Source organism: Semicossyphus pulcher, unplaced genomic scaffold (assembly GCF_022749685.1).
Source record: "Semicossyphus pulcher isolate SPU_LCO1_2020_fin unplaced genomic scaffold, fSemPul1.0.p SCAF_23, whole genome shotgun sequence".
Classification (NCBI taxonomy): domain Eukaryota; kingdom Metazoa; phylum Chordata; class Actinopteri; order Labriformes; family Labridae; genus Semicossyphus; species Semicossyphus pulcher.
In genome coordinates this window covers 16995816-17006657 of record NW_027211697.1, presented here as the reverse complement: position 1 = coordinate 17006657, position 10842 = coordinate 16995816, and the positions used below count along the sequence as shown (strand labels likewise).

At 44.4% G+C, this 10842-nt stretch overlaps 1 protein-coding gene across 2 annotated transcripts; it reads left to right on the top strand.

Annotated features, from left to right (window-relative positions):
- The first annotated feature begins 334 nt into the window (after positions 1–334).
- On the top strand, positions 335–10825 carry LOC138603036 (SWI/SNF-related matrix-associated actin-dependent regulator of chromatin subfamily E member 1-like). Of its 2 annotated transcripts, none has more exons than XM_069674692.1 (11): positions 335–396; positions 969–1026; positions 2012–2055; positions 3169–3267; positions 5647–5727; positions 6335–6466; positions 6579–6750; positions 6844–7016; positions 7118–7219; positions 7452–7728; positions 8644–10825. In XM_069674692.1, the coding sequence occupies exons 2-11, from the start codon at positions 1020–1022 to the stop codon at positions 8997–8999; spliced, it is 1443 nt and encodes a 480-aa protein (XP_069530793.1). In that variant the 5' UTR covers positions 335–396; positions 969–1019; the 3' UTR covers positions 9000–10825. The 2 variants fall into 2 exon arrangements, with proteins under 2 accessions (XP_069530793.1, XP_069530792.1); XM_069674691.1 differs by having other exon boundaries at positions 5647–5739.
- Positions 10826–10842: the final 17 nt, after the last annotated feature.

Here is a 10842-nt window from a genome sequence, read left to right as displayed (position 1 = left end):
ATATAATGGGTATATAAGGAGTTTATTGTAGAGATAGGGTGTGAAGCAGGGAGGATAGGTGTATATATATGTGTGTGTGTGTGTGTGTGTGCGTGTGCGTGCGTGCGTGCGTGCGTGCGTGTGTGTGTGTGCGTGTGTGAGGTTTTTTAGAATGCAAGGCTATGGTCTGGTCCCTTCGTGTCCACACCCCAGAGCAGAAGGTGGCGGTAATGCATCAAATAAGCTGGATGCCAACCACAGGAAAAACAGGAAGAAGTAGCAGAAGAAGAAGAAGCATCCGGTAGATGCTTTTATTTTGAAAAATATATTTTTCTCAAAGCTGACACCCTAAACACTTCCGGTCTGAGTTTCGAGGGGGGAACAAGCGGCCCTACAGAGGGAACAAAGGACGACTGCGTGAGTGTGTTCATGTTGTTTCCAACAAAATTACACGGAAATGTGACATTTTACAGTTTAGAACTTTGGTGTAAAAATAAATGACATTGCTTTAGTATTATCATTAGATAATTTAGCTAGTAAAAGAAACGAATTACCCCCAATGTCCAAACGTTAGCGGGAGCTTGAATTGTCCGTTAAGGTTAGCTTAGCTTAGCTAGCCGCTCGATCAAGTTTTATTCAAACATCTCGCATGTCCTAACTTACTTCAGAAGTGTTAACCGGTGAGCGCAAATGTATGTTTAGTATGTTTTCTTCTTTATAGAACTGAATTGTCTCTAAATATACAAAATTGAATTCCAGATCTAGCATTTTCATGCGGAAAATGCTTTTTTTTTGTTAGCACTTCGGCTGGCTAGAAGCCCGGGCGATGGGCTAGCTGACTGAGCCCCATCAGCCATTGTTTTCATACATCGTTATTATAATTGATTTTCAGTGATTTTCCCGTTTCCTTTAGCTACGTTTTCTACCAAACCGTTGATTGAAATAGCTAATATTTTACTTGAGCTAATTAATGTGGTCATCTTTTCCAGGTTAACCAATATGGAAACATTCTGCTCTTTTTAGCCCGATCTCCAGCCACGATGTCAAGTAAGTAAACATGTTATTAACAGTACATACTTCATTAGCATATGTGATCGATTTGTAAGTGTGCCCAAGTATGCAAATTTCCCTTGCATTAATTTTTTTCCTTTTAACCTTGAAGTGGGCCCAGGGTTAGAAGAGGGAGATTAAATCCTCCACAACCGTATTTCTCATCCCTTTAAAACAGCATATTTAAACTCAATGCAATCAAACGGCTCATAAACGGAATTCGTCACACCACTCCCCGAAAAACAGCTCCTTCGTCCGGCAGTGATTGCCTGGTAGATCCCGCTCTTTACCGACAGTAACTATATGATATTTAAGATGATTGCTTCACAATGCCCCCTCGCATTCCAAGATATACGATTGGTCAGGATGTTCCTGACGGAAATCTCTGAAGCTTTTAGCATCCAACTGGGAGGATTACCTTTTAGGCATCCGCAAATTAGAGCAAAAATTCAGAGGAATCTTGAGTATCAAACCTGATGTCCTTTTTATACAGAAACGCGGTGAGCAAAGTAAACGTTGGCTAGATGGTCAAAAACGAGTTTAAATTCTGTATTGCATGTCAATTTTGGCCTAATTGTTATTTTTAATGTGTTAGGTTGCATCCTTTAGTTTCTGTCCACCTATATGTGTGACCTAGATTAGTTCTGTGAAATAATTGACAGGTCTTTATTTTTAGCAGTCATAATAATGACGTTCCATCTCGAGAATGGGGACCATCCGATGAGCACATGAATGCAGTGTGTGTTTCAGGCATGATGGTTCTGGGTGGGACAAAAACAACAAGATATTGACCGTCTTGGATGATGCCCCGTTCTCGTCACTGCTTTTGGGTTTGGATGTGATTTGATTAAAAAGAAATTAGCAAATCAACATTTATGAGTTTCAAGAGAAAAATAAACATCTTTTAATCGTGATCCACATAAACCATTAGCAATGGGTTGTTGTCATAGTGAACTAACATTTATTCTCTTCTCTCTCACAGAGCGACCATCCTACGCCCCTCCCCCTCCCCCTGCCCCAACAACAGTAAGTGTCTGACTCTCAGATCAACGCAGCTTTTCTTGCTGAATGGCCAGTGTTAGCTCTGTACTGTCTTTTTTATCTTTCTGTCCTTCTTTCTGGACATTTTGCTTTTATCTGATCTTCTTCCTCTGTCTGAACATATGCAGGTTACCGTAGATTAGTACAGCTCTCCATCATCGCTCTCACTCCTGCTTTTTTCCTCTCATACCACCACATATTTGCTACTGGGGAACACATTTCTTTGAATTCTGAATTTAAAACACATTTTTCAAATTAAGCAAATATCTTTGCAGTTATTGAATCAACTCATGTTGGTGCTTTTCTTTTCCTCACACTCGGTAGCAGGCAGGGTTGGGCATCGAGAACCGGTTTTAAAATAGAACCAGTTCCAAAATTCAGATTCTGAAGGAATCATTAAGACATTTTGATTTCGATTCTGCTGATCAATTCCTAACAATTTCACTCCGGCTAGTTTCGGGACCTGGCTATCTGTCTACACAGCTGAGCCTAGTCGGACAACGCGGCAGCGCAAAGCGCTTGTTTTTGTTTTGTGGGAAGATCCATAGCTAGCTCATGAGGACATGAGGCTGCAGCTCCCTGAATTGTTATTTATGTCATTAACAGCAACCAAATGTAACTGTATGAAATGAATTTACTGGGTCTGAAAACTGAAGTCACTTGTGAATATGACTGAACGACTTGTGTGAAGGTTTTTTCTTTCTGTGAAATAAGCATGTGACCTGTTTTGACCCTGCCCTTCAAAGACTTTCAATCATTAAGAACCTGAATCGATCAGCAGGATCGGAATCGGAACCATTAAAATCCAAACGATACCCAACCCTAGTAGTGGGACACAGCATTGTGTAAACGGGGCAAATGAAATGCAACCTGTGCTTAATAAGGGAGTCACATGTCGAGCACTCTGATGGCAGCCTGTCAGCCAGTTACCTTTTTTCTTTGCCTTGCATGATGACTTCATGGAAAACAAACGAGCAAAACAATATACATATCTTTTCACGTTTTCCCTCCTTGTCACTTATTTATGTTGATCCCTCTTCCTCCTCTTGTTTGTGAGCCATTTCTCATTCGTGTTTTGTCTCATTTGTCTTCCATCAGCAAATGCCTTCCACCCCAGGGTTTGTGGGCTACAACCCTTACAGCCATCTGGCCTACAACAACCTCCGGCTGGGAGGGAGCTCCGGAGGCTCCAGCAGGGTAATGAACTGATGGAGGGATTTGGAGAATAGAATTGGAGTTGGGGACAGAGTAAGAGGGATGGCAGCAAGAGTCTGCCTTTGGTTAAATCGAGGGGTACTGATATGTGGAGAGACAGGAGCTGTAGGTCGTTTTTTTAATCTTTGCCCTACTTTACATATTATAGATATTATATAGGGATGCTAAAAGTGTTTTAATTTGTCATCAACAGAATCTTGTGTTTTTTTAAGTGTCTGACAAAAGGACATTGGACCCCCACAGAGATTAATAGTAAGATGCTGTTTTTGAAACCAGAAAGCAAATTTCTCTCTTTAAAGCCACGGGACTCCATTGACCGACAAGTTCCAGTTAAACACTGAAATCTCCAAAGTCACTCACTACCACAAACAAACTACTGGTAACTGATCAAGGCAGCGGGAGAGCAGCAGCTCCTGTTCTGTGAGCTTAAATCAGTGTTTTTCTGAATGGAGTCTGGTGTGTGTGCAGAGAGCGATGTAATGTCTGTGTGTGGTTAAAACAATCATCTTCCTCTGTAACAAAAAGGTCTATCTCTGTAGGGATCCTTTCTGTCATGTTGTCACACACTTAGAAGAACAGTCTGAGCCTGTCAGTGGAAACAACAAGAACTGTTAGCGGATGTATTTAGATTTTTCCCCCCTTGCAGCGTCAGCCTCTTTCAAGGCAAACAGCTGAAGGAATCTACTGGAGCAAATCCAGAACTTTTTGAACCTCTTTGTCATTTTGACCCAAAGATATGTGAATCTGGGCTCAGCTTTAAAAAACAAATATCAAGCTTAGTGCCATAGTATAGTTTTTAGCTAAGCTAAAAGTTAAAACGTGTGGATCTAAAACTCTGAAGTGATGAGGACAAAACGTCAGTGGATATGTTTTGTTTCAGTTTATGGATGCATGAATTTTGTCTCTTTGTGCTGATGCTTGTGTTAATGTGTTTCTGCATTTTCCTGTGCAAAGTAATCTTTAGAAACACGTTTAATGATCTCTACAAACCAAAGCAGCCTCCTTTGTCAGAATATAACTTGGTCATTACTGCCGAACAAAGCTGTCTCAGCAATGCACAAAACAACACATTGCACATGCAACAACCTTGCTCCTTATCTGTCGTGTTAATGTATATCTCTGTCCTCGTGGTAAAGGACAGTTGGTTTGTCCTGACACCCTCGTTCATGTACATTTGCAGAGATGCTCTTCTCGATGTCACAGGCGTGTGTGTATGCTTTCCAAAAACAAAGGCCGCTGTGTTTGTAGACCGTTCACCCACACCTGAAAACGCTGTCGAAGAACTGCTGAACACAGAATGTGTATGGAAGGAAAAGTGTTCACCTTTTTTAAACTGAATGAAATATCTTATCTTCTTATCTCTTGATAAAGAGTTCGATGTTTTGTGACATCTGAGAGCCGGGGCGATTTAGTGTTCAGCTGACATCGGCCTGTTGCAGATCTATTGGGTTTGGTTAGTAAAAAATCCCAATGTATGAATTTGAATACCGTAAGAAATTGCTCATTTTTCTATTAAACTGATGCAGCTATTATGTGGAGGTGATGCGAGGTGACGCCAGCAGAGAGCTCCGGACAGTTACAGTGGGAAGTTTTCCAGCACTTTCTTAGTACCTCCATATACCGGATACCCCCGGTGTTATGGCAAGAAGGTTTCACGGTGTGAAAAAATGGTTGCTGCCTAATTCCAATGTTCACAGATATAAACGGTGCCGTAGTCATGTCCGCACGCAGTCAACATAGAATAGGAATGTTTTCAATCCCGCTCTAAAGTTCAGTTAATCTTCAACTCAAAAATCAGAATTGTATCTATATCAAAAATGCCACCTGGGACGGGCTCTTGAAAGCGTAACCTTAGAGGTGAGGTGTGTTCTTCCCCTTCCTGGGTTTTTAGATGTTACAGGCCAGAGCGTTATGAATGTTTGTCCCTTTCACTGCTTCTTATTCAAGTTTAAGACCTATTCACACCTTAACCAGAGTTACGACATTGTTCATTCTCTGGGTTAGTCTAATGAATATAATTTCCCTCATCTTATCAGTTGAACGTTTTTCCCCATTACAGTCTCTTAAGTCATTTACATCCCTGCATGCATGTGAATGCGCTGACACTTCTGATGGATGCATTCGTGCAGCTGTAAGGGAGCGTTCAGGAGCTCCTCAGGGTCATGATGGTTCACAGTCACACTTCTTTTTTTGCCTTTTTCACAAGCTTCACACCAGTCGGTCCATTATCAGGTGTTCTATAATCTCTTCTCTCTCTCTCGGCCTCTGTCCCTTTTGTATTTGTTTCCCCTTCATCTCCATCTCTTCACTCACGGTTTCCTCCCCCTCTGTCTGCCCCTTTTCTCTCTCTTCCTCCCACAGAACTCCTCAGGCATCACCGTCCCAAAGCCTCCCAAACCTCCAGACAAGCCTCTGATGCCTTACATGCGGTACAGCCGGAAGGTAAGCAGGAAGGTAAGACACCCATCCACGGTGTCTGCTTTTACTGCTTGTCCTCCCATCCCCTGAACAGTTGCAGGGGTGTTAGGGTGGGAAACAGCCGAGCCATGACGCCTTCACCACCACCTCAACCGCCTAGTGGAGCCTGTCCACTCTGTTGGCTCACAGTACCCTCCTGTGTTTGTCAACGATTAAGACAAATCACAACGTCTTGTTGTGTTTCTGCTAGCATGATCTGCTCTGCCTTCGTTTCCCCCTCTGTGCTTGTCGCTTCGCTGCTTCTCTAGTTTTCCTGCTAAACTGTCAAAGATCAAATCTACTCTGTAGATTCATATTAACATAAAAGTGTTAATTATGTCTTTAGAAATATTTCATTTCATTTCATCCAGACTTCTGCAACTCTTTTACGCCAGTAAATAATTGTGTACATAGACTCAGAGATCAGGAGCTTATATTTAATTTGCACTTTTCCTCCTTTATTTCCTTCACTTTGTTGTAGAAACAGAATTTAACTTTAACTTGCACCTGTACTGATCAGATCTTCTGTCTCTGTGTGCGTGGGGGCCGATGCTCCTGCTTGTGCATGTGCGTGTCTCGTTTGTGCGCAAAGGTATGGGACCAAGTGAAGGCTTCAAACCCAGACCTGAAGCTGTGGGAGATTGGAAAGATCATCGGGGGGATGTGGAGGGACCTGACGGACGAGGAGAAACAGGACTACCTGAACGAGTACGAGGCTGAGAAGGTGAGCTGATGTGTTTACACTTTACATATGACGCTGTAGGATTCGTGTTTGAAGAAGGAGCACCGATCTGTAGGAGTGTTTGATTGTAAATAAAATCTCACTTTCCCCACAGATTGAGTACAACGACTCTTTAAAGGCCTACCACAACTCCCCGGCCTACCTGGCCTACGTCAATGCCAAGAACCGGGCGGAGGCGGCGATGGAGGAGGAGAGCAGGCAGAGGCAGAGTCGAATGGACAAAGGAGAGCCGTACATGAGCATCCAGCCCGCTGAAGACCCCGACGGTCTGTTTCACATGGCGATGTTTTCAGATCATTTCTAAAGTGTATCCCTCCCTCGTCTCCGTCAGCTCAGTGTTCTCCTCTTTCTCCGTACAGACTACGACGATGGATTTTCAGTGAAGCACACCGCAGCCGCTCGCTTCCAGAGGAACCACCGGCTCATCAGTGACATCCTCAGTGAGATCGTGGTGCCTGACGTCCGCTCCGTGGTCACCACAGCCCGCATGCAGGTGCTGAAGAGGCAGGTCCAGTCCCTCATGGTGCACCAGGTATGTTGGATTAACTTTGTTCCTATTGTCAAAGCTTTTTGTGGGCGTTGTCAGTAACCAATGCCACTCACAGACTCGCCTGAACTGTGTGTGTGTTTCAGAGGAAGCTGGAGGCAGAACTTCTGCAGATTGAGGATCGCCACCAAGACAAGAAGAGACGCTTCCTGGAGACCACAGACTCTTTCAACACTGAGCTCAAGCGAGTACGTGTTTAAGACATCGTTCCACATTGTTTAATATTGGTTTGGTGTCATTTGTATTCACAGGTAATAGCACGGCTCTGTGTTGACAAAGGAAGGGGATTATTTTTGTCGTGTAAGGCTTCCCCATAAAACAACGATTTTAATAATCAGTAGAGAAAACTAAATCAGATTCAAAGCCCTAAACCATCATCATTATTTGCTGATGTTTTGCACATGTTTCCTGCGTCTCCAGCTGTGCAGTCAGAAGGTGGAAGTGGACATGGAGAAGCTGGCAGCAGAGATGGCCGCTGCTGAAGAGGCGGCCCGGCGCCGGGCGGAGGAGAGAGAGCGGGAGGCAGCCGAGCAGGCGGAGAAAGCTGCTCAGCAGGCGCAGCAGCAGCAGCAGCAGCAGCAGCAGCAGGAGGAGGCTGGAAACAAAGCTGCAGAACAGACCAGCGCTAATGCTAACAACACAGCAAACCCCCCCTCAGGGACCAAGGAGGAGGACAAGCCCACACCTATGGAGACAGGTACCCACAGTGTGGACTGCATTGTTTTTGAAACTTTATTGCCACTGTTTGAAGGTAACAGGAACAAAAGAAAACACCTTGAGGTTAGGCTGAGAACATGTACGTACCAGCTTTACATTGCTACCTACAATTATATTCATTCACATACATACACACACATATACACTGATATAGATCTACAGAAATGTCAAACCAGAAGAGTCCAAACTGCAGTACTTAGTAACTGGCAGGCAGTGCCAGTTGTAGCTGGGCAGTCACATGTTCCTGTGTAGACATGTTTTTGTAACCACTGGTCAAGTGGGGGAGGGGTAGGCTTCATCTGATCAATAGTTTGTTTGCGACCAACAGAGTGTGCAGAACGAAGTGTTCGTGATACATCCAGTAAAAACCACAGAGGGTCTCCGTCTCTTCTGACACTCGGGCAGTCCCAAACTGTGTTTTTGTAATTCTATTCTCTTTCAGTAGTGTCCCAGTCACATGTGACATAATGTCTAAGTATGTCACTTCTGTTGAAGTGGTTAAAAAAGATGTCGTATATTCCCATCAAACGCTTCATTATGTTCAGTCTTCTGTAGGCACTGTCACACATGGCTGGGAGAAACTCTACATTTCCTAATAAGGGCATGGCCCGTGACAGAGCCACGCCCCCCCGTCAACTGCTTTTGGAGGACTACATTGTGTTTTTTTTACTTATTGTGATGTAATTAATTTTAGTATCTTGTATGAAATGCGTGTCAGTACAACCAGAGCTAAAAGGTTGTGAGAAAGTGAGGGGATGAATTTGTCCTCCAGCTGTCACAGCGTTCTAAACTGTCATGTACAATGTGTTGATGCTAAACACAGACACTGTGTTTGAGCATGACTGTGAGCAGGTTCTCAGACATGAATGTAATCTCTGCTCTTCACTCCCCACAGATGAAGCTGTGCCTGAAGAGCCCTCCTCAGACCCCCAACCTGCTCCTCCTCCTCCATCTGACCCCCCCTCCTCTGCCTCTGACAAAGCCAGTCCTCCCCCTGAGCCCCCCAGGGAGACCAGCACTCCTGTCAGCAGTGCCCCCAGTGACGACAGCAGCAGCAGCATGCCCCCTCCCTCCTCGGAGAGCACCCCTCCTGCAGCTGCACCCCCTGAACCCCCCGTGGCACAGGAAGCCAACCCCAGTGCTGCTAATGTGGCTGCACCTCCTCCGCCTCCCCCTGTCTCAGAGGAACCGGCCCCTCCACCTCCACCACTACTGCCCCCCAGCCAGAGCGGCCCGCAGTACGACATGTAACAGTCTGAGAGATGCACAGTGGTAGCTTCAGGAGCCCCCTCCCTGTTGAAGAAGGGCTCCACCATCCTGTGGAGGAGAAGAGCTGAATAAATAGTCGACATGTTCTTGCTCATCATGCAGCTGAAACAAACGTTTAATCTGTTTCTCTAAATTTACCCAGCATGCCTGGTGTCAGGACGTGAAATGAAATGTCACCAAAGAGGGCAACAACTGACCCCACCCACTTTGTGCTGCAGGCATCGTTCCTCTTCTTTCTTTGTAAAACACAAACAGGTATCTCACTGAACGCCTCCCGTCAATCACTGCTGTCTGCTGCTCTGTCTGGACACGGTCAGTGTCAAACCTCAGCATTATTTATCTGCTTGAGATGCCAACTTATTTCTATTCTCATAGATTTAAAGACAAAAGTTGATGAAAATGACAGAAAACAAAAGCTCACACTGGAGAAGCGACAAACTGTTCAGAGTCATCACCAAATAAACAAGTTGTTTAAATTAACTCTTCGTTTAAATTATAAAGCTAAAAACTTCAGCCCAACATTGCATCAGAAAACATTTTAAAGTAGTGCTCTTGTCGTCTTGCAGACAGACCTGACAAAGACTCTACAAACCTGCGTCCTGGTGTAGTTATCTCAGCATCCTCTCGGCCTGTTTGTCTCAGTATCATCAGGTAGTTGGTGTCCATCAGAGAGATACTGGTACTGATCCGAGCTCACAGCTCATCACACTGGGCACTGGTCAGCCTGAAGGAGCTGGAAGCAGCAGGAGTTCATCAGCCACAGCTCAGGAGGAGGAGGGAGGTCAACCAGCTGTGAGAGAGGACAGGAGGTGTTAGGAACACAGACATGACGCCGTTTGGTTGTCTGTATGTGGAGGGGAGAATATTGGTGAATACACACAATGATCCTGCAGTCAAACTCAGGCGGGGGGGAAATTAATTTGACCTTTGATATGAACACATCTTAAATCTCGTCCACAAACAGTTCTAAGGTAAACCTCGGATAGCTCCCACTGTGTAGACTGTGTACTGTTGGATGTCGATGTATAAACCTTTAAATCAGCCCTTTTTATTTTTCTTAAATACGACCACAGCTGCAAACCGGAGGTTAAAGTACATGACATGTTCGAGGACGACCTCCATCCTTTACCCCCCCCACCTGTTTAAAACCTCCAGACTTTTGTAGTTTTATGAGCTAGTGTGATTTGCAGAACTACTACTGTTCCGTCTTTGTGTTTTTAGATCTAGTGGAACCTTTTAGAACAATATAATCAGCCTCCTTATGATACCTTTGAATCAGACGCCGTTTCTAACACGTTCAGTGTTTCAGGGATGATTGTTCCCAGGTCTGACGTTAGCATGCAGAAAGGCACATTGTCATTATTTGTGCACCCACATTCTGCATGCTATAAGAAATACTAACCTGAATCCTGCAAGTGTTTAAAGACTTAACCGAGAAGAGATGAGGCGGAGGACGAAACGGGACACAGGAAGTGTCGGCATGTCTTTAAGGGTGCTTGGATGATAAAGTACATAGAGTATGAAATGTCTTGGATGTCGCCCTCCCTGTGTTTATCACCTTCCTGTAAGAACGTCTGACACATTCTCAGTTTTTAAGCTGTCAGAGCTTCTGGCTGTTTTATTTTATAGTTTCTACAGAAACGCAGCGGCAGCCCTCCTCCAGGCCGGCCCTCAGCCGCTCGTTCATTTAAAGGACTGTTTTCTTACTTGAATTGGACTGTTTTTAGTAATATGCCTGTTTTTTGCATCTTTCTTTTGTACCGTCTGAACTGATCTGCCCTAATAAAAATGATTTCTCAGTCTTTCAACTCGTTTTTAAATGACA